A 24,348-nucleotide genomic window follows, 5' to 3' on the forward strand; every position below is an offset into this window, starting at 1 on the left:
TCGCGGGATCTGCATGGCCACTCAAGCCCCAGCCCCAATCCCCACGGTGCCAGCCCCGCGCACCGAGCAGCACCGCGGCCAGCGCCGCCAGCCCCGCGCCCCGCCAGCGCCGCATCCCGCCGCTCCGCCGCCCGCGCCTCGCTGCCCCCGCCAGCCCCGGCTCTCGGCTCCGGACGGGCCGCCTCCTCTCCGCCTCCTCTCCGTCCTCTGCCTTCCCCTCCCTCCCCTGCCCTCCTCCGCCAGCTCCGCCCCGGGGCTGAGCCCTGCGCCGGCGCCGCTCGGGCTCTCGCCGGGGGCGGGCTGGATGCCGAGGGCAGGCGAGAGCGGCGGCAGCGCGGCGGCGGTCGGGGCTCTGCACTGCGGGGCGGCGGGGCCGGGCTGGCTGGCAGAGGAGCGGGTTGGTATCGGGGAGCTCAACATGGACAGGCCATGAGCTCCTTTTACCGCCATCGTCTCTTCCCTCACATCCCTCCTTCACTGGCACCTGGGGACTCCTGAATTGTCCTCCAGGGCACGTGCTTGTAAGAATGGTCGAGGGGCACGAGAGGCAGAACATCCCTCCGGGCTCAGCATCCCGGGCTCAGCCAGAGAAAGCCCGGACATGGCATGGCATCTCCCACCTGCTTTGGAGTCATGGAGATGCAGTCTGCATTCATGGAGCACAGACGGAAGGTCAGGGATGACAAGGCAATGTGGTCACCCAGGACATGAGAGACATGGATTTGGAAGCCACTGTGTACCCAGGGAGAGGATAAAGGTCCAGGAAGATAGGCATTGCTGTCCAGTGTTCTCCCGGGTGTTTCCTGAAACATCACATCCTGTTCCATGGATCTGCTTCCTAGACAGACAGCTCCCAGCCTGTGGAGGCTGTACGGGTAGAGGGTGTCCAGGGTCTGGTGAACCTCCAGGTGCACACCTGTGCTACCCTCCCATCTCCACAGAGCTGTGACCTGGGGAGACATCAATGAGCTTCCACGAGTGCCTCAGCCCAAAAGCATCTCCATGGAGGGGGAGTTTGGCCTGGCTGAGCTCTCCCAGCAGAACTCCCTGGCAATGATCTCATGAAGCTTGCTAGAGGGAAGAGAGGAAGCCCTCAGCTGCTCTGTCTCCAAGCTGGACATGCCCAGTCTATCAGACATCCAGGCAGGGAGATGGGCTTGTGAGCCTTACCCACTCTGCACAGTCCCTGGTTGAAATCGGACTTGTTTCCTTCATCCCTGTGGGAGAGAAGCATGTGGTCTGGAATGCACTGACACTTCACTCCCAGTGACAGTTCCTGGACTCTCAGACTGAGATTCCAGTGTGGGGGATAAAGGTTGTCATAGTTTGAAATTGGCCTCCCTTGAGAGGCTGGGGGGGCTCAGAGGTGATTGGGTGCCAGGACAATGTACCCTGGAGAGCCAATCACCTCTCATGTTGTTCGCTTCTGCTCCAAATCATATATCACAGTACTGGAAGCTGTTAGCAAGTTCTGTCTTGGTTGTTTTGCTGTTGGTGTCTGCTGCAGGTAGGTGGACAAGGCCAGGGGGTGACTGGGCTCCCTCTCTTCTCCTCCGGGGGGAAGAGGGGAGCCCTGCGACCCCCCAACTCAGCCTTTGGCTAGAGTTAGAGTCAGCATTTGGAGTGTGTGCTGTGAAAGAAGAATTTCACAGTGCCTGAGGTAAGAGGGAGGAGGCCAGGCCTTCTTTCCCCCCCCCCTGCAGCTGCAGGACACTTGGGACAGGGTATAATTGAACCGAGCTGCCTGTGGCCAAGGCTAGGCAGCTTTTTCCCTGCACTACATTTAGGCTAGTGGGGAGTGGATTTTAAGGCTCAGCATTTGAGCAGAACCAAGTGGATGGGCTGATAAATCAGCTCCATGCTCAGGAGAAGAATCCCAGGTGAAAGTGGAGGCGAGCCAAGAGCTCGGGAATTGCCTGTCAAAGCTGATCGGGGGCAGCCGAAAACTGACGTGGAGGAATGAAGATTCCAGGACACAGACACTTGATAAGCTGCACTGCAGCATCCTACAAACCGAGGTGAGACACTGAGAGGGAGAAATCACCAGCAACAGAAGAGCAAGGACTCAAAGCTATCTTCTTGGACTTTGTGAGGAGAGACTGCAACAAACAACGCTGGAACTTGGTGAGGGGGGAGTGTTCAGGAGCCCAGAACACCCCCACAGCAAAAGACTGTGTTACATATCAGCCTTAAAGGCTGCTCCTGGACTAAAGTTGAAGGAGGGGCTTGAAAGGACTGACTGATAGAAATGTAATATATATATATAGTTGCCTTTAGTTTGTATAGTATTTATTTGCGTAAATAAATGTATATACTTCCCCCTTCCCCTACAGTAGCCTCTGGTCTGAAAGTTTCTCTCCGGTGTTAGGATAAATTGTTGAGAAGGGGTGGGGGAAGCCTGGAAATTGGATTTTAGATTTCTAATGTGGCTCAAACTGCCACAAGGTCCTTGTGGGCTGAAGTCCAAAACAGTCGCCAGAACTCTGCCTTTCCCTCTGCAAGACACAGGGGCTGTTCTTCCTCTCACAGCGCAGTGACCTCAGGGCCGTGTCCCTTTCCTTCATTCCCCGTTTGGGACAACGTCTCTGTGGCTGCTTCACTCAGCACCTGGTCGATGGGCTGCACAGGTACATTGGGCAGGGGCTTGGACAGGAGAGGGAGCTGTGTCCCACCCAACACCCCCAGCACTGCACTGGAAGCAGATCCACACAGGTGGATACATGAGGGGGGCAGGAACCCTCAGTCGTTCTGCCTGTCCATGAAACCAACGTTATCCTTTTGAGGTCTCCAGCACTGGGGAGAGCAGGTGTGTGCTGGTCTGGAGCAGTGTGTGGGTGTGGTGAGGGTGGAGGGGCTGCCAGTCCCATCACGCATGATGTGTGCTTGGGAAGACAAACACCATCATGACAAATTTCCCCCCCTTCCTCCTTCTTCCCCCAAAGCTTTAAACACCAAGCATGATGTCATATGATCTGGCATATCCCTTTGCTCAGTGTCAGTCACCTATCCTGGCTCTGGCTCCTCCCAGCATTCAATTCACCACCAATTTCCTTGCCAGCGTGGCAGCAGGAAAAGCAGAAAAGGCTTTTGCTCTGTGTAAGCTCAGCAATAACAAAAACATCCCTGTATTATCAACCCTGGCTTAAGCACAAATCCAAAAAATGGCCCCATAACAACCACTGTGAAGAAAGCTTCCTCCACCCAGGCCAAAACCAGCACATGCACTCAGGCTCCTCCTGAATCTGGGCAAATGCTGCTCTGTGTTGCTCACGGGCAGAGCAATGGAGTGTTCCCAGTGCAACCAGCACATTTCACTTGTTGAGTTACACACAAGGACACACACACAGAGAGGCTCAGGCACAGTGGTGTGGATTCGTGTCGTTGGTAAAGTTGGAACTGCCAAAATGACACAGATATCAGATGTAGTCCAGGTGTAAGGTGATCAGGAAGCTGTTTATTGCTCTCAAGTGTTTCTTTTGTACTCTTTGTACACTATCGTGCCACAACACAATTGGTCAAAAGTCTCAAGCATAAAACGCTGTATATACTTTAATTGGTGATACAGAAGACACTGCACACACTCTTATTGGTGACACTGAAGAGACTGTCCATGCTGTGACATCCTTTTGGTGACACTATACACATTTTGATTGGTGACCTTTGGTCTGGGCTGCATTATGTTTGTTCTGTCTGCCATTACAGTAAATATTTCCTAAAAGTTGTTTAAATTCCTCGTCACTAATTGCCAGGCTGCTGACAGGTTCTCTGTTAACCCTGACACTCATGCACAAATTTGTGCTCCCACAGGATTTCATGTGGAACCCAGCTGCACACAAGTGCACACAAACCAGGAACCCACGTAGGAAAACAACCAACCATGGACTCTGCTGAGGACACCTGGGGACAACACTGCAGGGCAGGGAAGGACAAGGCTCCAGGCAAGCCCATAGCACTGTTTGTGTGCTCAGAGACTGACCAGTGTGGCAGAAGTCAGAAGAGCCCCGAATACTTTCCTGAGGGCAGTGTTAGGCAGGACGGGGTCAAAGCAGCCACCCAAAGCACACACGTAGAGAGGCAACAACCAGTGACCATTGGGATGAGCTGAGGAGGGAGGGAAAGGGAATGACATGGCCCATCCTCATGCCCAGGAGTCCTTAGGTAGCCACAGAGAATTGCTGCAGCTTCTTCTTGAAAACAGCACTTCAAACAGGCCCACCAGTGTGATCCAGACTGACACATCACTTGCCTGCTCCAGATCCATCCAGCCCTGGAGCTGAGTGTGCTCCTGACATTTACGACTCCATTGCCCTGGAAATCCTGGAACATTTCATCCCAAAAATCACAAGAAGTCTTCACTGGGGCATGAGCATGGCAGCAGTTTGGAAACCAAAGCACAGTCTGTACCATCAGCTGTGATGGTTTGCATTCAAGAGGAGCTTGAGAAGAAACTGTTACCTCTGCAAAGGCTGCCCCTGGTACTGCGGTAGTGAAGGGCAGGTAGAAAAGGCAGCCCCAGCCCCTGCTGTCTCATCCACTTCTCTTAGCTCCTTCTGCTTGGGAACCAGGTGAGTCTGAAGCCCCTTTTGATCGTGGAGTAGTTTATACAGCACCCAGACCTGCTGTTTGCAAACAGAAGAGGGTTGGTGAGAGATGTGCTGATCAAAGGCCATCTGGAGCACAGCGACCATGAAATGTTAGAGTTTTCCACACTTGGTGAAGTAAGGGGGAGCATCAACCAAACCTGTACCCTCGACTTCTGGAGGTTGGACTTGGGCCTGTTGAGGACACCGATTCGGAAAGCCCCTTGGAAAGCAGCCCTTTGAAACAAGGGGGCCCAGGAAGGCGGGACATGGTTTGAGAAAGAAATCTTGGAGGTGCAGGAGCGGCCCCTGCTGGCCCCGGCCGGCGCTGTGCCCCCGGCCCCGCCCGGCCCCGCCCGCGGCGGTTCGTGCCCGGCCGCAGCCCCGGCTCCTCTGGCCGTGTCTCCCACGGCGCAGTAATACACCGCCGCGTCCCCAACACGGGGCCCGGAGAGACAGAGGGTGCTCCAGCGACGGTCTGGCGACACCGACACCTGACCCGCCTTGTCCGGCAGCTCTTTGGAGCCTTTGTGAAAGCTCACGAGGAATTCGGGGCCGCTGCCCGGGAGCTGACGATACCAGTAGATCATTTCGTTCCTCTCTATTTTTGGGTGTGAGCAGTTGATGGTGATTTCGGTGCCTTCCGTGGTCTTTACCAACGGTTCCTGCTGCACCCGGGCTCTTCCTGCAGCCACTGCCGGGGAGAACAGAAGAATGACTTTTCTACAGCGGAAAATGCCGTGCAGAGGCAGGGGATGACAGTGCTGACGGGGATATGTGCTGAGAATAAACTTTGGCCAGACTGTTTCTGTGAGGGTAGTTGGTTGTGGACAAAAGTATGAGGGATGTTTTGAAGGAAAGTCTGAGATAAAAAGACGAGAAGGGAAAGAGGAAAAGAGATTGGTTGGGAGGAATTGATGGAGGGAAGGATGGATGGATGGATTAAAAAACAGAGTAACAATGACGAGAGAGCAGGGAGGAAATGACTTCTTGGAGGGGAAAAGCATGACGGCAAAGGCGGGGAAAGAGCGTAAATTAGAACCGAGGATGTGCAGGAGTGTCAGAGAATAGTCCTGTGCCGAGCCCCCGTCCCACAAAGCCCCCGGCCCCCAGGGTCCCCCGCCGCCAGCCCCGCGCACCGAGCAGCACCGCGGCCAGCGCCGCCAGCCCCGCGCCCCGCCAGCGCCGCATCCCGCCGCTCCGCCGCCCGCGCCTCGCTGCCCCCGCCAGCCCCGGCTCTCGGCTCCGGACGGGCCGCCTCCTCTCCGCCTCCTCTCCGTCCTCTGCCTTCCTCTCCCTCCCCTGCCCTCCTCCGCCAGCTCCGCCCCGGGGCTGAGCCCTGCGCCGGCGCCGCTCGGGCTCTCGCCGGGGGCGGGCTGGATGCCGAGGGCAGGCGAGAGCGGCGGCAGCGCGGCGGCGGTCGGGGCTCTGCACTGCGGGGCGGCGGGGCCGGGCTGGCTGGCAGAGGAGCGGGTTGGTATCGGGGAGCTCAACATGGACAGGCCATGAGCTCCTTTCACCGCCATCATCTCTTCCCTCACATCCCTCCTTCACTGGCACCTGGGGACTCCTGAATTGTCCTCCAGGGCACGTGCTTGTAAGAATGGTCGAGGGGCACGAGAGGCAGAACATCCCTCTGGGCTCAGCATCCCGGGCTCAGCCAGAGAAAGCCCGGACATGGCATGGCATCTCCCACCTTCTTTGGAGTCATGGAGATGCAGTCTGCATTCATGGAGCACAAGGCTAGGACAGGTGGAAGATCAGGGTTGACAAGGTTATGTGGCCATCTGTGGCCTGAGAGAGACAGATCTGAAAGCAACTGTGACTCTCGGGATAAGATGAAGTCCTGCAAAACCATGAGGGGAATGGAAGGGTTTCTCTTCTCCAAGACAAGTAACACGATTTGGTCAGCCTGCCCCTGCATGTCATGTTTGACCAGTGCCCAAATCTACTTGGTGGCCTTTGTTGCATTCACTGCAGTCTGTTGATAGTCTTGTTGGACTGGGGAGCCTCAGGGTGGATGAAATACTCCATATGTGGCCTCCAACGAGCCAGAGGGGCAGGGTCACCTCCCTGAACCTGCTCACAGCTTATCAACTAGCACAGCTCAAGATGCACTTGACCTTCCTTGCTGCAAGGGCGCTGCTCTCTCATGTTCTGCCAGATGTCTCCTAAAACCCCACATCCTGTTCCATGGATCTGCTTCCTAGACAGACAGCTCCCAGCCTGCAGAGGCTGTATGGGTGGAGGGTGTCAAGGGTCTGGTGAACCTCTAGGTGCACACCTGTGCTGCCCTCCCATCTCCACAGAGTTGTGATCTGGGGAGAAATCAATGAGCTCTGTTCTCACTTCCACGAGTGCCTCAGTCCGAGAGCATCTCCATGGAGGGGGAATCTGGCCTGGCTGAGCTCTCCCAGCAGAGCTCCCTGGCAATGATCTCACCAAAGGTCACTACAGGCAAGAGGCACTTCAGAGGTGCCCACTGAAGCTGCTCTATCATTCCCTCCACAACTGCACAGGGGAGAGAAAACATCATGAAAAGCTCATGAGTTAAGGGCAGGGAGAGATCACTCACTGTTTACTTGCATGGGCAAAACAGACTTGACTTAAGAAAATCAGTTGAATTGTTTACCAATCAAAACTAGAGCAGGATAATGAGAAGCAAAACAAATGCTAAAATCACCTTTTCCCCACCCCTCTCTCCATCCTGGACTTAACTTTATTCCCAATTCTCTCTCTCCTCCCCTCCAGTGGCACAGGGAGGTGGGGAATGGGGGTTGTGGTCAGTTCATCACACCTTGTCTCTGCCGCTGCTTCCTCCTCAGGGAGAGGATTCCTTCCCCAGCCCCAGCCTGGGGTCACTGCCATGGGTGACAGTCCTCCACAGACTTCTCCAGTGTGAGTCCTTCCCTTGGGCTATGCTTCTTCATAAACTGCTCCAGCGTGGGTCCCTTTCCACGGGGTGCAGTTCTTCAGGAACAGACTGATCCAGCCTGGGTCCCCCAGAGGGTCACAAGTCCTTCTTAGAGACCTGTTCTAGTATGTGCTCTTCAGTTTGTGGGTCCACAGGTCCCTGCCAGAAGCCTGCCCCAGCATGGGCTTCCCACAGGCTCACAGCCATCTTTCAGGCATTCACCTGCTCCTCCATGGGCTGCAGGTGATTTCTGCTCCCATCTCACTCCTTTGCCCTCTGGCTGCAGTTTCCTCTGCACAATCATTTTTTCCCCTGTTACAAGTGTTGTCACAGATGTGTGTCACTGACATTGATGATTGACTCGGCCTTGACCAGCGGTGGGTCCGTCCTGGAGCTGACTGGCATTGGTTCTGTTGGACATGGAGGAAGCTTCTCACAGCTTCTCAGAGAAGGTACCCCTTTAGTGCTCCCCCAGTACCAAAACCTCGCCATGCAAACCCACGCACATGAATTCACACTAACCTGGCTGCACACAAGTGCACTCAAACCAGGAATACAACCAATGACGGACTCTGCTGAGGACACCTGGGGACAACACCGCAGGGCTGGGGCACTGTGGGGAAGGACAAGGCCCCAGGGAAGCCCGTGGCATTGTTTGTGTACTCACAGGCTGCACACAGACAGAAGATTCAAAATAAACCCAAATGCTTTCCTGAGGGCAGTGTTAGGCAGGACGGGGTCAAAGCAGCCGCCCAAAGCACACACGTAGAGAGGCAACAACCAGTGACCATTGGGGTGAGCTGAGGAGGGAGGGAAAGGGAATGACATGGCCCATCCTCATGCCCAGGAGTCCTTGGGTATCCACAGAGGATTGTTGCAGCTTCTTCTTGAAAACAGCACTTTAAGCAACCCCACCAGAGTGATCCAGACTGACACATCATTGCCTGCTCTGGATCCATCCAGCCCTGGAGCTGAGTCCTGAGCTGCATTATTTCATTCTTACCCTAGAAATCCTAGGGTTCAAACAAAGCCATCCTTGGGGCATGGAAGAAACCCAGAAATGAAAAGGCAGCAGTTTGGAAACCAAAGCACAGCCTGTACCATCAGCTGTGATGGTTTGCATTCAAGATGAAATTGTTACCTCTGCAAAGGCTGTCCCTGGTCCAGTGGCGGTGAAGGGCAGGTAGAAAAGGCAGCCCCAGCCCCTGCTGTCTCATCCGCTTCTCTTATCTCCTTCTGCTTGGGAACCAGGTGAGTCTGAAGCCCCTTCTCCTCCTCTTCCACAGCGAGATCTCCGCTTGCTGGACATCTCAGATGATTCTGGCTGTGTCCTGTGCTGGGCCCTGGAGCTTGCTGTCATGGCAAGTTGTTGGCTGTAAAATATGTGCTAGAGAGAGGCTGGAATGTGGCTTTTGCTTAACAATTTAGGAGGGAGACTCTCTGGGCCAGGCTGTTCTTTGCAGCACAAGGAAGAAGGTGTGGCTCCTTGCCATGCCTGCAGCTCCCAGTTCAGCAGTGACCTTGTTTGCTCTTATTCACGCTTGTGCTCTGTTTCTTGTCTGCTCCCTCTCCCAGGTGCCCCCCAACACTGGGCATCCCATGTCCTGTTACATCCCATGCCATTCCTACCAACCCTGCGGCCCGACCCCGCTGGCCAACAGCTGCAATGAGTGCTGTGTCAGGCAGTGCCAGAGCTCCACCGTTGTCATTGAGCCACCGGCTGTGCTGGTGACCCTGCCCGGGCCCATCCTCAGCTCCTTCCCACAGAACACCGTGGTGGGATCCTCCACCTCTGCTGCCGTTGGCAGCATCCTCAGCTGTGACGGAGTGCCCATCAACTCCGGGGGCTGTGACCTTGATTCAAGGCAATTTCTACACAGCAGGTACGCAGTGTATAGATAAAGCACACCTTTACTCAGCTGGGGTACACGTAGGGGTAGCACTGCCATATACATGTCCAACGAGTGCCAGAACCCAACAAGCATTTATACATGGAAGTAAACAAGCTCTGAATTTTATCTAACACGTACATTCTTCAAGGTTCAGTACAAAGTTAGGTGGGTAGATGTCTTATCTAACTATACACTTGGTTACCTATTCTCTATACCTGCTATTACATATGATTATCACTCCAAGCAGCAACATTCCCCATCCATCCTTTAGACCCCTTGTAAAGCTATTGATTACACCTGCTGTGTCCTGAAGCACTTCTTCCAGCTATTATCTTTCCCTTCCAGTTGGGTGTTTCCCCTTCCAGCCATGTTGTTTTTCTACTTGCAAGCAGTTACTTTTACAGAGTCATACTTATGCTAAGTTCTGAAGGTTATGTTAACATAGGCCTTAAACTTTAGCCATGTATTTTTATCTTCTTTGTTTCAACCGCTCCCACATCTTCAGATGCTATTGTGGCAAAAGGTCCCTCCCCTGAAGAAGATACTGGGAAAGCCCCAGGGAGACACCTCAGGGGACTCAGAACATGGTGCTGGGCTGAGTGAGGATGGACATTTTTCCATGTTGGTACCAGGAGAGGTGAATGGCTTTGCCTTTCCCTTTTCTTTGTTTGCTTTGCTTCCCCTTGGCAGCAAGGTCCCACCAAGGTCAGCCTGGTGGGGCCCATCTGTCTCCTCTCCCTCTAAGGGACAGGCAGACAGGCACCATGCAGGAACTTCTCCTCCACCAAGGAGGACAGACTCTCAGATGCCCCCGGGCTCCCTGCACTGCTGTCCTCCACATGCAGGGACGTCCTTTCCCTCTTTTGACTCCTCACATCTTTCTGCTGAATTCAAGCCTGGCCTCCGTGTTGACTTTCCCACCCCTGCAGACACTCTCCAAGCTGTCAAAGTGGAAAGGAGTTTCTCAGCAGTGGAAGTGGGTGATGGTACGAGGAGAGCCTTCTCCACTGACAGAGGAATGGGAGGTTGGGACTGAAACAGGAGGCTAGGCCCAAAAGAGTTAACTAAGAAATTTGGACCTGCTAACAAGCTACCAACATCCAAGATGATCTGTGCTCGTTCTGTTCTACTTACTGGACCAAAGCTTCAGAGAATAGTACAAGAACATGTAATAGGCCTAGAAGCAATAAATTAGAAATATAGCAGGATCAGGTAGACATTTGAATAGGAGAAATAGGCCTGGAGCCAGGGTTTTTTCCAAGCTTCAGTGAGCGGGTCAAGAACAATGGAAGAGAAGAAAGGTCAGGCTGAAGAAGATGAGTTTAAGCCCCCAGACCCACCAAAATTGAGGGCCAAGAGAAGCACCGCCCCAAGCCCCGCCTGAGCTCAGCCTGTACTCCGCCTTTTATTAATATGCATAGATAGATGTTGTAATCACTTGAATATGCATTTAATCACATCTGAAAATTGTATAAAAATGTTGATTTTCTGAGGAGCCAGTGATCAAGTTTGTCCAGCGCGAACTGGCTTGCTCCCAGCGTTGAATAAACAAATACCTTGCTGCTTAAAGATAAAAAAGTCTCTGAGCAGTTTCTCGGACCGATTTTTCGGATTCATTTGGCGACCTGTGGCAGCACACCTTCTCCACCCGGCTGCAGAATCCCTCGGAGGACGGGACCCCCTTGGGCGCCCTCGGGTAAGTCTTTTTACCCAAAGGGGCTCCCTTCTTCGGTGGCTTCTTGCGGGGGCTGGACAAGAACACTGCCTATTGATAAAAGGTATTTGTATCTGGTTTCTGGTTTTGTTTATTCTGGTTCTGGATACCCGTAAGTCGAGGCGGGACGCCGTCTCGCAGGGGACACGGGAGAGGACGCTCTCCCAGGGGAATATCCCCTCTGGTCTGGTCTAGTCTTCTGGTCTGGTTTTGTTTGTATTTGGCCAAGTATTGCTATTGTGTACCTGATATATCTTGCTTACCTTGAAACATCCAGGAGCACATAGTTAAAGGTATTATCATGCTAAGAGTTGCTATATGAGAGGTAGTGCTGAAGAGTTAACTATAAGCACATCACTTTGGATAAGACCTAGAGTTAAGATTTGTCAATTTTGCAATTGTTAGTTATATGTATGAGCCTTGTGTAACAGATGTAAGGTTTGCCTCCCCGACAGACAAGGTTGGGTAGAACCAGTGTGCATATTGCAGAAAAGAGGGACACTGGAAGCAAGAATGCCCTGAAATAACAGGTGGAAATACAGGCACAGGAGAGGCTGTTGTTGCTTACAGAATACTGAGTGAAGGGGGGGCCGACAGGCCAGTGCTAGGGGACCTGCTGGTAAAAATTAAGCTAGGGGAAGAAAAAGAAGAATTAGATTTTCTAATTGATACCAGGACTACATTTTCTGTTTTGAATTAATACCTAAAAGTGATAAATATGTTTAAGTCGTGGGTGCCACTGGCCAATCAGAAAAGCTTTCTTTTGAAACCCCTAAAGTTCAAAATTGGAAAACAAATGGGAGTGCATCAGTTTTTGTATTTACCGAATTTATCCAAACTCGTATTGGGCAGAGACCTACTAGAAAATCTGGGAGCTGTAATAGAATTCAAACAAGGTAAAATTGAACTTAAGGTAAAGGAAGAACAATTAATAGTAGCTCTGAGTTTAGCAATGAGCTATGTGGAGCCAAGCCAGGGTAATTCAAATGTCAATCAAATTTTAGATCAGGTATACCTAGGAGTTTGGGCTACTGAAACACCAGGAAAGTCAAAAAGAGCAGCTCCCATTGAAATAGAATTACGGACAGGAGCAAACCCAGTAGTTAGGAAGCAATATGCACTGAAGCTGGAAGATAGAAGAGGAATTGAGCCAATAATAGACAACTTTTTGAAATTAATGTTTTGTAGAGTGTGAATCAAATTGCAACACCCCAATTTTACCAGTCAAAAAGACAAATGGAACACATAGGTTGGCTCAGGATTTAAGAGCAGTAAATAAAATAGCTAAAACATACATGCAGCTGTTGCAAACCTATATACCTTATTAACAATATTAAAAGAAAGTGTAATTTGGTTCACAGTATTAGACTTAAGAGATACCTTTTTCTGCCTTCCCTTAACACAGGAAAGTCAAAGGATATTTGCCTTCAAGTGGGAAAATCCCACCACAGGAAGGAAAACTCAGCTCATTTGGACAGTGTTACCTTAAGGGTTTAAAAATTTTCCCATAATTTTTGGGAATGAATTAGCTGAAGAATTGGAAAAATGGCAGTCACCACCGGGAAAGGGTGTACTTTTATGATATGTGAATGATCTATTGATTGTTACTGAAAAACAAGAAGAATGTGCCCAATGGACAGTAAACCTCTTAAACTTTATGGACTTAAATGAGTATCGAGTCTCTCAACAGAAAGCACTTCCAGTGCAGAAACAAGTGGTGTACCTGGATTACGAAGTATCTGAAGGACAATGATCACTGGGGACAACAAGAAAGGAAACTGTCTGCCAGACACTGAAACCACAGATGGTGAGAAACCTTCGAACCTTTCTAGGAATGACAGGTCGGTGTTGTTTATAGATATATCAGTATGGGCTAATTGCAAAGCCTTTATATGACCTGCTGAAAATGACTAAGAGCAACCTCATCTGGACCCCCGAAGCAAGTGGAGCCTTCAAACAACTGAGGTGAGAACTCATAAGGACTCCGGCGCTGGGATTGCCTGACATAAGGAAGCCCTTTTGGTTGTTCTTGCAGAATGGCTCTGGGGGTCCTGGCTCAGCAACAAGGGCCATACAAAAGAACAGTAGCCTACTTCTCCAAGCAATTGGATGAAGTAAGCAAATGATGGCCCACCTGCCTAAGGGCAGTAGCAACAATGATCATAAATATAGAAGAAGCCAGGAAATGTACAATGGGACAGAAAATGACTGTGTTAGTGTCCCACACAGCATCTACAGTACTGGAAGAGAAAGGAAATCATTGGCTGTCACCCTCCCAATTTCTGAAATATCAGGTAATCCTGGCTGATTCAGATGATATAACCATTCAGGTGACTAACATTGTTAACCCAGCTTCATTCCTAGAAGGAAGAATCTTGGCTGCACCTGTCATGCAGGACTGCCTGGAAACCATCGAAGCAGTGCACTCCAGCTGCCTGGACCTTAAAGAAGAACCACCCCTGGATGCAGATGACTGGTTTACCGATGGCAGCAGTTTCATAAGACAAGGTGTGAAGATGGCTGGGTATGCTGCGACCACCACTACTGAGGTAATCAAATCAAATCCTTTGCCTGCAGGAACCTCAGTCCAGAAAGCAGAACTGATGGCTCTCATTCGAGCTTTAGGATTGGCAGAAGGAAAACAAATTAACACCTGGACTGACTCCAAATATGCCTTTGGCATAGTTCACGCTCATGGAGCAATTTGGAAAGAAAGAGGACTTTTAACTCTTCAAGGAAAAGTTGTGAAATATGCTGAAGAAACTCTACAATTATTAGAAGCTGTACAACTCTCTTCTCAGGTGGCAATTATGCACTGCCAAGGACACCTGAAAGGTAACACTGTCCTGGAAATAAGAAACAGAAAAACTGATGCAGAAGCTGAATTAGCTGCTGCAAGAAGTAAAGAACTACCAGTAGCAGCTTTAGTGCTAGAAGAACTAGACACAGATCAACAGGTAGAATATCAAGAAACAGATTATAAGTGGATACATGAAAATGAAGGTAAGGTGTTAGACAATAGATGAGGTTAACTAAAAACAGGTCAGTTAATACTGTTAGAAAAATTAGTGTGGCAATTTGTAAAAGTAAAACATGATAAAACTAATGGGGCTTAGACTCACTCTATTAGCATTTAAGGACTAGAGTAGCAGGACCAAATTTATTTACCACAATAGAGCAAGTCACATCCCAATGTGAACTTTGTCTGAAATACTGGAACAAAAATACACCAAAGGGCAATAAGTAAAGGGCAATAAGTAAAGGACATTTCCCAGGTGAAATTTGACAAATTAATTTCTCTGAGCTCCCAAGAAAAGGGGGGGTCCTGTTATCTCTTAGTTTTGATTGACACATTTTCTGGATGGCCTGAAGCTCAGCCCATGTAGAAAAAATGAATCAAAAAGAGTGGTTAAAGTCTTGTTGAATGAGATTATACCACTGTTTGGAATGCCTAAGAGCATTTCTTCAGATAGAGGTTCACACTTTTGTGCATGAATTGTACAAGCAATAAGCAAAGCACTAAAAATCAATTGGCAACTGCATATGCCCTACAGACTCCAAGCAAATGGGCAAGTAGAAAAGATGAATCTAAAATATGTCAAGAAACAAATTTTCATTGGTATCAAGCTTTACCTATTGCTTTAATCAGGCTAAGGGTCAAGCCAAGAACAAAAGAGAAACTGAGTCCATTTGAAATTCTATTGGGCAGACCCTACATGATGCAAACTGTGAATAGTGAAGCTGTAGATCAAATCAGTAATCAATATGTGTATGATTATGATATGGCTGTAGGAAAACAATTGCAGAAAAATGCTACAGTGGTGTTAGAACACCAACCCAAGCAGCCTGATTGTGAGTTACATCCATTCAATCCTGGTGATCGGGTACATGTTAAGAATCTTTCAGGAGATCCACCACAAGAGAAGTGGGATGGACCCTACCAGGTGTTGATGACCACCTCCACACGATCCGGGTGAAAGAGGAACCCACGTGGATCCACTGCTCTCGAGTCAAGAGGGTTCTGGAGGAAGCATGGACCTCGGGAGAGGAATCATCTACTATCAAGCCTCCTCAGTGCTGATCTTTGGACTGATAAGTACACTGGTGTTAGATCAAGCCCTTACCCAAAAATCATTATGGTCTCAGGTCTATAATGGGAGTTCTAGTCTATGATTTGCTATAAATACAGATATTCTGAATCCATCTGAACTGAACCAATACAATGCATCTATTATAGTCCTCCAAGGAATGAGGGTGCTGAATAATTGGTAAAATCCTGGTACCCTATACGATGCAAGTGTTTTAATAGGCAGATTAGATGGTCACCCAAAATTGATATTATTGTACAGGACTCTGTGAAAGTATTTCTTACCTACCCGTTTGACTACAGAAATGTAATTAGTGGACATGCATGTGATTCTGATCAATGTTGGCACACCTTCACTCTAGATAAATCAGTTTCTGTGATGTGTCACTGGACATTCAGGGAAGGAAATATAACCAGGAGATTTATAATTAATGCTTCCAACTACCAAATCTCCTACCACCCCATTGACTAAGACCACCACCAGTTCTACAACTCCTTCTTTAACCTGTGAGAGTGTCCACAATTTAACTTATGCTGGACCTTACATGATTAGACACTCAAATGAGCAGAAGCTGTTGTTAGATCCCACATATTCACTGAAGAGGGTTCGAATAAACCTTCAAGTAAACATATCAAGTATACAAAAAGATTGTCAGCCCTGTATTCAACAAAGCCTTAAAGGCTGGTATGCATGGATGATGGCCAGATCCCCTCGTACCAGAATTCAAAGAGATGTAACCGGATGGTTTGGCACAGGATTAAGTGTATTAAACACCATAGACCAAGAAGTATTAGTGAATAAACTAAGTGCTGTCACATCTGATCTAGGAAAATTCAAAGTCCCTTTAAGATCATCTTTGCTCATTTTGGCAGAAACACAATCATTGGCAGTTAAATTGTTAACATTAGTAGCTAACCACACTGCAAAGGATTTCACCAAAATTATTCACTATGCTGGTGTCATCCCATAAAAGGTTTGCATTTGCAATACAATGTCTCCAAACTCAACAGTGGGTACAATCTGTAGCAGCAGGAATATTAAGAGAAGGAACTTCAGGAATATTACCACAAGAGGTAAGAGAAATAATAGCTAGAAACAGTTCTACTACACAATTTGAGAAAAATTACCAGGCGTGGTGGCATTTAGTGAACTTCACTTACAACCCTCAACATGAGCACATTGAAGCTTATGTACTCACTATCAGTGCAGCCAAAGAAAAGACCATCTTTCCTATCCTAACATTAGGAGCCATACACCAAAACGTAATTGTCAGACCCATAGACCATAATGTTTGGGCAAGTTATGATCACACCAAGAAAAAGTAGCAGTCAGTCAGTACTGAGGCATGTATTCCTAAAGGACAATTAGGATATATCTGTGAAAATGCTGTAGTAGGAAATGAGGATTTATGCTTAGATGCTGAAGATAGTGTGTGTGTATCTTTGAAATGCTTCACCATACTAAAACCCAATCACAAGTCTATTATGTAGGAAATGGTTGTGCATGTGTTAGAATCTTTTGTGTTAATTTTACCATAGGTATTTGTCATGAAGTAGTGAGTGGTACTAATTTTTTTGTTTTACTAAAATAATAGGCTGTGACTTTGATTATAACATTCTAGTGACTACTAGACAACTGATTGAAGCTGATTATACAATGTATCATGATGTGCCAAAATTGCAGATAGGAGTGAACATTAATCTTTTTAAAGCAATGCTTAAACATCCTGATATAGAAAAACTGGTCCGGGAAGTAAACAGAACGACTAAACGAATGCTCTGGCAAGTAGAATATGACACTGAGAGCATAAAAGCTGTTCTAACCAAAGTGGAAAAAGTGGGAGAGCACCACTGGTGGGACATCTTTACAGGATAATCCCCTACAGCATCACAAGTGTTCCACTATTTGATACATCCAATATTGGTATTAGCAGCTGGCATGATTCTATTACTGGTCTTAACTGTTTGGCTATGGTACAAATCAAGCATCATGGTCAGAAGGATGCAGATAATGTGAGCTGTGATGAATAGCTATCAAAATCCATTGGAACTTGACGAAGGAATTCGTAAATTTTAAACAAAGAGGGGGGAATGAAACAGGAGGCTAGGCCCAAAAGAGTTAACTAAGAAATTTGGGCCTGCTAACAAGCTACCAACATCCAAGACGATCTGTGCTCGTTCTGTTCTACTGACTGGACCCAAAGCTTCAGAGAATAGTACAAGAACATGTAATAGGCCTAGAAGCAATAAATTAGAAATATAGCAGGATCAGGTAGACATTTGAATAGGAGAAATAGGCCTGGAGCCAGGGTTTTTTCCAAGCTTCAGTGAGCGGGTCAAGAACAATGGAAGAGAAGAAAGGTCAGGCTGAAGAAGATGAGTTTAAGCCCCCAGACCCACCAAAATTGAGGGCCAAGAGAAGCACCGCCCCAAGCCCCGCCTGAGCTCAGCCTGTACTCCGCCTATTATTAATATGCATAGATAGATGTCGTAATCACTTGAATATGCATTTAATCACATCTGAAAATTGTATAAAAATGTTGATTTTCTGAGGAGCCAGCAAGCAAGTTTGTCCAGCGCGAGCTGGTTTGCTCCCAACGTTGAATAAACAAATACCTTGTTGCTTAAAGATAAAAAAGTCTCTGAGCAGTTTCTCGGACCGATTTTTTGGATTCAGGACAGCCTGCAATGGCTCCTCTGTTGAGGAGAACCATCCTTTGGCTGCTGAATGAGTCAAGGCTGGAAATTGCAGCAAAGCAGGTGAGGGCAGCTGAGGGCTGTCACAGCGAGTGGGGACAGGGAGACAGTGAAATACTGCGGGAGGTGACATCCCTGTGACACTGAACCTACAGGAGAACGGGCACATCAGCAAGGACAAGGATTGTGGGATTGCACTTCCCAGCAGAGCTGCAGGTGGGTGCAGAGCTCTTCACTGCTTCCTTGCTCCCCACAGAGGGTTTGTGTTGAGGAGTTGGCTGCCAGTCTGGGGGAGACGATGCTGTAACATGTACATCTCATCCCTTGTGACTGGTGAAACTTTCTCTTGGCAGCCACTACAGTCTTATGTATGATTTCCTGCATCTGCTCGGGCATAAAGACCAATGCCATCGGTGGAATTTTAATATTTTTGATCGTCAGGCAGTTTATACAGCACCCAGACCTGCTGTTTGCAAACAGAGGAGGGTTGGTGAGAGATGTGCTGATCAAAGGCCATCTGGAGCACAGCAACCATGAAATGTTAGAGTTTTCCACACTTGGGGAAATAAGGGGGAGCATCAACCAAACCTGTACCCTCGACTTCTGGAGGTTGGACTTGGGCCTGTTGAGGACACCGATTCGGAAAGCCCCTTGGAAAGCAGCCCTTTGAAACAAGGGGGCCCAGGAAGGCGGGACATGGTTTGAGAAAGAAATCTTGGAGGTGCAGGAGCGGCCCCTGCTGGCCCCGGCCGGCGCTGTGCCCCCGGCCCCGCCCGGCCCCGCCCGCGGCGGTTCGTGCCCGGCCGCAGCCCCGGCTCCTCTGGCCGTGTCTGCCACGGCGCAGTAATACACCGCCGCGTCCCCAACACGGGGCCCGGAGAGACAGAGGGTGCTCCAGCGACGGTCTGGCGACACCGACACCTGACCCGCCTTGTCCGGTAGATCTTTGGAGCCTTTGTGAAAGCTCACGAGGAATTCGGGGCCTCGGCCCCGGAGCTGACGGTACCAGTGGATATAGTCACTGGTCCGTATGGTCGGGTGTGAGCAGTTGATGGTGATTTCCGTGCCCTCGGGGGTTTGTGCCAACGGCTCCTGCTGCACCTGGGCTCTGCCCGCAGCCACTGCCAGAGAGACAAAGAAGAAAAATATCAGAATTTCTTTTTGTCCTGTGAGTTGTTTCTCAGAAGAAATCCTGCAGAAGCAGTCAGGGACATACAGAGATGATGAGGAGAAGAGTATCCAGAGGATGTCAACATGTGCAGTAATAGAAATGTCAATCACTAGTGGAGACATGACTGTGTGAATAATAGGCAAAAGAAAGAAAGAAAGACAGAGAGGAAAGGAAGGTGCAGTGATAGTTGGACAAAGAAGAGAGGCGTGAATTCTCTGAGGGAATGTGGGATGGTGTAGAGTGAGGGATGGATGGGAGGATGATTCAGGGACAGAGGTCTGTGAAGAAGCCAGAGGGGACGGCATCTTCCAGAGACCTGCGCGGCCACCCCAGCCCCAGCCCCGACCCCCACGGTCCCCCGCCGCCAGCCCCGCGCACCGAGCAGCACCGCGGCCAGCGCCGCCAGCCCCGCGCCCCGCCAGCGCCGCATCCCGCCGCTCCGCCGCCCGCGCCTCGCTGCCCCCGCCAGCCCCGGCTCTCGGCTCCGGACGGGCCGCCTCCCCTGCCATCCCCTCCCATTCTCCCTCCTCTGCCCTCCTCCGCCAGCTCCGCCCCGGCCCGGGCTCAGCCCCCTCCTCGCACAGCACCAGCACAAGCAGCGGCACAAATCCCTTTGGCATTGCCAGCCACAGCACACAGCTGGGGGCCAGCCCAGACACCACCCACACGCCATCGGAAGCACATCCACTCCGGGACTGGCAGCACACGGTCGGCGCCATTCAGGAGCCTCTCTCCCTGCCCACCAGGCAAACCTGCCCCTCCTCACCTCTGCAGCGCTGCTGAGAGCAGCAGCCTCACGGCTGGGGAGGGGGCACGGGGGGCTGCCAGGCGTGCTGAGGCACTGCCAGTGTTGCTTACACTGAGGTCAACTCAGCATCCAAGCTGCAGTGAAACCGGCCTTGTTGGGCCGAAATCAGCAGCAGCGGAGCGAGAGCTGTGGACGGACAGGAAGAGAAGGGCTCCGGAGGCAGAACCTGCATTTCTCTGCCTCTTCCCTGGACACAGCTGTAGGGGGCAGGTGCCGTCAGCACTCAGCTGCACCCACGCGCCTTCTGACCCTGACAACCTGCTGCTCTGTGGAGTTCAGGGCCAGAGCAGAGGACGGTATCCCTGGAATAGGCAGCAAATGAACTTCCCATGAGGGACACAGACGGACACACATGGACACACATGGACACACACGGACACACACGGACACACACACACACACACACTCACACACAGAGGCTCGTACACACCAGTGTGGAATCACACACAGATTTGTGCCCCCACATGTGTCCGTGCCAACCCGGCTGCTCCAAGAGCACACAAGGCAGGAACACACAGTCAGCCGTGGACTCTGCTGAGGACACCTGAGGTCAAAAGCAGCAGAGCTGGAGGATCGAGAGGAAGGACAAGGTGCCAGGCAAGCACAGGGCAGTCTGTGTTTACTCAGAGACTGCACAAAGTGGAGATGAGACAAAATAGTGCAGAGCACTTTCCTGAGGGCAGCGTTAGGCAGGACAGAATCAAAACCATCATCTCAGTGCACACCCATGGGGAGGCAACCACAAGTGAGCATCGGGGTGAGCTGAGGAGAGAGAGAAAGACAAGGCAAGGGGACATCATCCCATGCACAACAGCCTATGAGTGTCCAGTTGGGGGTGGCAGAACTTCTTCCTGAGGATGACACCTCAAGTGTCTCCACCAGAGTCACCCAGGCTGATGCATCCCTCTCCTGCTCTGGATCCATCCAGCACTGGAGATGAGTCATGTGCCTGCACTGCTGCATTCCTGCTGCAAAATCCTGGGGCCTTTCATCCCAGGGCTAAGCCCTCACTGGGGAATGGGCATGGCACAAATATGGGAATGTAAAGGCAGCAGTGCAGGGCATGAGAGCACAGCCCATAGCACTCGGTGTGGTGGTTGGCATGCAAGATGAGCTTGTGGGGAAATTGTTAGCTCTGCAGAGGCTGCCCCTGGTTGTGTGGCAGTGAAGGGCAGGTATAAAAGGCAGCCCAACTTCCTGCTCTCTCCTCCACTTCTCCTCTGCCACACAGCAACTGGACGTTTTCATTGGGCACTTCTGAGCACTTTCAGAAATTGTTGGAGTCATGCAATTCAAGGAAGGAGCATTGCAGATAACGTCTTATTTATGTTTTTCACCCTACTTTGAACTCGGAACTCTGAGGGACACAACCCAGAGCAGGTACTCTAAGGGACAAGCCCAGTGGAAACCCTGGAGAAGCCACGGGCAGCAGGGAAAAACAGAAAGCCAAGAGCAGCACAAGGAATCGTTGCAGAAGTGGTCTCAGCCTCCTGAATTGCCCAACAACTCCCTGGAGATGTTGGGAAGAAGAACCACGGAACCCATAAGTGACAATGAGCAATCTGGAAATTGTTTCACCTCTTTCTCCTTCCCCTCGACCACTGACACTCTCCTCTCCTGGAAGAGGGGCTCAGCCTGCAGATCTCTGGGTGTACAGGGGAAGCAGCGCTGCCAGGGGACAGCGGAGGGTCCCTTTCCCCAAGCTCAGCCTTGCACAGACACATCCCCTCCCTCCCCTGGCTTGTTGCACAGCCCAGGGAGCTCCCTGCACCAGGGTGTCTCGCACAGCACAGAGGTACAAAGCACTGTCAGAGACCTCCACTTCCTCCACCTGCAGGACACTGTATTTCCCCGTGGTGTTCAGCTCCGTGCTGATACGGCCGCTCTGCCTCTGGCCGGCCCCCGCCTGAGACGAGAGCAGCTGTGGGGCTTGTCCTTTCCTCTGCTGGTACCACAACAATCCATTGAAGTAATTGGTCTGGTATGTACAGGTGGTCTGGAAGAGGCCTTTCTGCTTCACCAGGACTTCTCCATCTTCCTGGGTGACAACGATCTGCCCCATGGTGCCTGGAAGAAAGTGAAGGTCAGCAGCTGCACAGGGAAATACTATGGCAAGATAAAGCAAACTGGATGCTAAACCCTGGTGGAGAAAGCTGCCTGCCCTGTAGGGAAGTCCTGAGACCTGGAGACAGTCAGGTGAGAGTGATTTTGAAAGTGGTTCAGAGCTCTTATCACAGCACGAATCTGAGGAGAGCTGGGCTGTGTCCATGTTCTTGCTCCTCCTGCTCAGAGGAGCAGGGAACAGCCTGTCACGCCTGAACTTTGTGTGCTGGAACCAGCTCCTCACTCCCTGAGGACACAGAATGTTGAGCTTGGAAAGAGGGAGCCCTGGCTGTGTTGCCAAGTGGAGAAAACTGGAAGCTTGTGGCAGCCAGGAGGCAAAATGGGACACCCCGTTGATGTCAGAGAAATGAGAGCTTTAAAGTGCCTGGGGCAGATTTGACAGGATCTGCCAATATGCATCAAAAAAGGAGGGATGTGGGACTGCAAAGAGGAGATCTCCTGTGGGGATAGCAGGGGAATCCAAAGAAAGAGGCAGAGGGAGATGGTTTGAAGGAGAGAGAAGAGACAGAGACGGGTTCTGAGGTTTCCCTTCTCTTTCTTCCCTTTCCCTTTAAAATGATAAAGGATTCTGGAGCAAACACAGGCAAACCGGCAAATATGAGGAGACAATTGACAGCATTTTCCCTCTATTCAATTCAGTAGGTTTTTTTCCCACGGGCTCCTGATAAAGCTGTTGAGGATTTCCTGGGGGGAGAAGAAAGCTGACTGATGAAAAACCAGGACTTACCCAGGAGGTGGCCCAGGCAGACAGTGAGGATGAGACAGCCGAGGTTCATGCTGAGACCAACCTGCCTGTTTGCTGAGAGAGTCAGAAACCACCTCCCAGCCCCGAGATAACAGAGCTGCCAGAACCGACTCTCTAGGGGGAGCAAAAGGAAGAAGGAGGGCAGAGATATTGTCTTTCAGTGCCTGAAATGCTCTCTTTGGGTTTCTCCCTCCCCCAGCAGCAGCCCCTGTGGCTCCCTCAGCCGATGGCATTCTGAGCATTGCCTGGCTCTGGGGCCTCCCTCACGGGCAGGGGCTGTTCCCGGTCAGCTCGCAGGGCAGTCCCCCCTCCCCAGCTGCAATGGCCTGCTCTGCTGCACACCCACTGCTGGGCTTTTGGGAGCTCCGGGGCTTCTTCCCCACTCAGGTTTCACATCTTGCCGTGCTGTCCTCAGCTCTCTGGGCTCGTTGCAGTTCCCTCGGGGAGCACGTGTCTCCTCCCTGTCTGTGGCTTCTCCCCTGTCCTTCTTCATCTCCCTGGGACAAACACCTCTCTCCCAGCTGCCCAGGAACGGGAGATGGGCCCTGCTGGGCAGCAGCCCAGGCTCTCTGGCTGTGCCTTGCTCTGCTGGGGAAATGCACAGTGTGAGAGAGGAACGTGGCTCCAGCAGGGCTGCTGGATGTCCCAGCCCCAGCGGTGGCAAGGACAGCATATTCCCTAGGGAAAGGGCTGAGGGATGAGCAGGGAACAGGAGGAGGGCTCAGGAGGTGATCCCCACGCACAGGCAGGGAGCGCACGGGGCACCCACCAGAGAGCTGCCTGCGAGGGGTGGGGCTGGGACAGCCCTGCCCCACCCATCTGAAAGGGCAGGTGAAGGGCTGCGGGCTTGGCAGATGGACACCCTTACTCCCACCCTGTTACAGTCCGGTCAGGGGCTGCAACGTGGTTCTTTTAGATGATTACTTCCAAGGCGAGATTAAGGCACAAAACTCCACACGTTAGGTCTCAAACAGACAATTTGCTTTATTTGTAACAGTAAGTAATAGGCGAAAACCGGGGCCGGGTGGAAGGGGAGAAGAGGTAGAGATAAGGGAAAGGAAAGTCTACAAAAGGAAAGTGCAAAAAGAGTTACCACCACCAGTGAGAGAACCACCACCAGTGAGAGAACCGGGTGTAGTCAGCCTCAGGCAGTCAGGGAAGGACCGCTGGAGGGAAGCAGGCGGTGAACAGACTGGAACCAAGACAAGACAGGAGACGCGGGCAGGTGGGACACGAGCAGGATGGAGCGAGGAGTGGGGCCAGCAGCCAGCACGGGCCCCTGCTCCGACACCGACTGGACTTAAACGCTGGGCAGTGCCTTAAATACCCCCCGGTGGGTGCTCCCTGGCCAGCTTGGCTCCGGGCAGATCTCTCCACGGTGTCGGTTGGTGAAGCTGCTGCTATCCAGGCTGGCCGGCTCTGCCAAGGCGGGAAAATGGAACACCTTTCTGTTGGAGACTCTCCAGCGGTTCCAGCAAGCAGTCCACAATGTCCTCTAGGTGGATGAAGACAGCCCTGCCAAGAGCTAAAGTCGGTGTCCCCACTTCGTTCGGTCGCTGGGCTCCCGGGGGCTCCTGGTAGCCCGCAAAACTGACCCTTGGCGCGTACCTCAGCCG

The 24,348-nt window shown here is 51.1% G+C and overlaps 2 protein-coding genes and 1 gene segment (V, D, J or C); all 3 read right to left on the minus strand.

Moving 5' to 3' along the window:
- Nucleotides 1–3,434: 3,434 nt before the first annotated feature.
- Nucleotides 3,435–5,771, minus strand: LOC113999879. The gene is made up of 3 exons (XM_039387759.1): nt 5,720–5,771; nt 4,748–5,274; nt 3,435–4,619 (listed from the first exon to the last, which is right to left on the minus strand). The coding sequence occupies exons 1-3, from the start codon at nt 5,769–5,771 to the stop codon at nt 4,452–4,454; spliced, it is 747 nt and encodes a 248-aa protein (XP_039243693.1). The 3' UTR covers nt 3,435–4,451.
- A 12,081-nt stretch (nt 5,772–17,852) lies between these two features.
- LOC113999063 lies at nt 17,853–19,485 on the minus strand. Its single transcript, XM_039387757.1, has 2 exons — nt 19,434–19,485; nt 17,853–19,005 (listed from the first exon to the last, which is right to left on the minus strand). The coding sequence occupies exons 1-2, from the start codon at nt 19,483–19,485 to the stop codon at nt 18,053–18,055; spliced, it is 1,005 nt and encodes a 334-aa protein (XP_039243691.1). The 3' UTR covers nt 17,853–18,052.
- Nucleotides 19,486–21,196: 1,711 nt separating this feature from the next.
- LOC113999064 lies at nt 21,197–22,763 on the minus strand. The segment is given in 3 exon segments: nt 21,197–21,220; nt 21,635–21,930; nt 22,715–22,763. Coding segments are annotated over 3 exon segments (369 nt in total).
- Between the last annotated feature and the right edge of the window lie 1,585 nt (nt 22,764–24,348).

The sequence above is a fragment of the Pipra filicauda genome, unplaced genomic scaffold (assembly GCF_003945595.2).
Source record: "Pipra filicauda isolate LSUMZ 115617 unplaced genomic scaffold, ASM394559v2 scaffold589_size259243_pilon, whole genome shotgun sequence".
Taxonomy (NCBI): Eukaryota; Metazoa; Chordata; class Aves; order Passeriformes; family Pipridae; genus Pipra; species Pipra filicauda.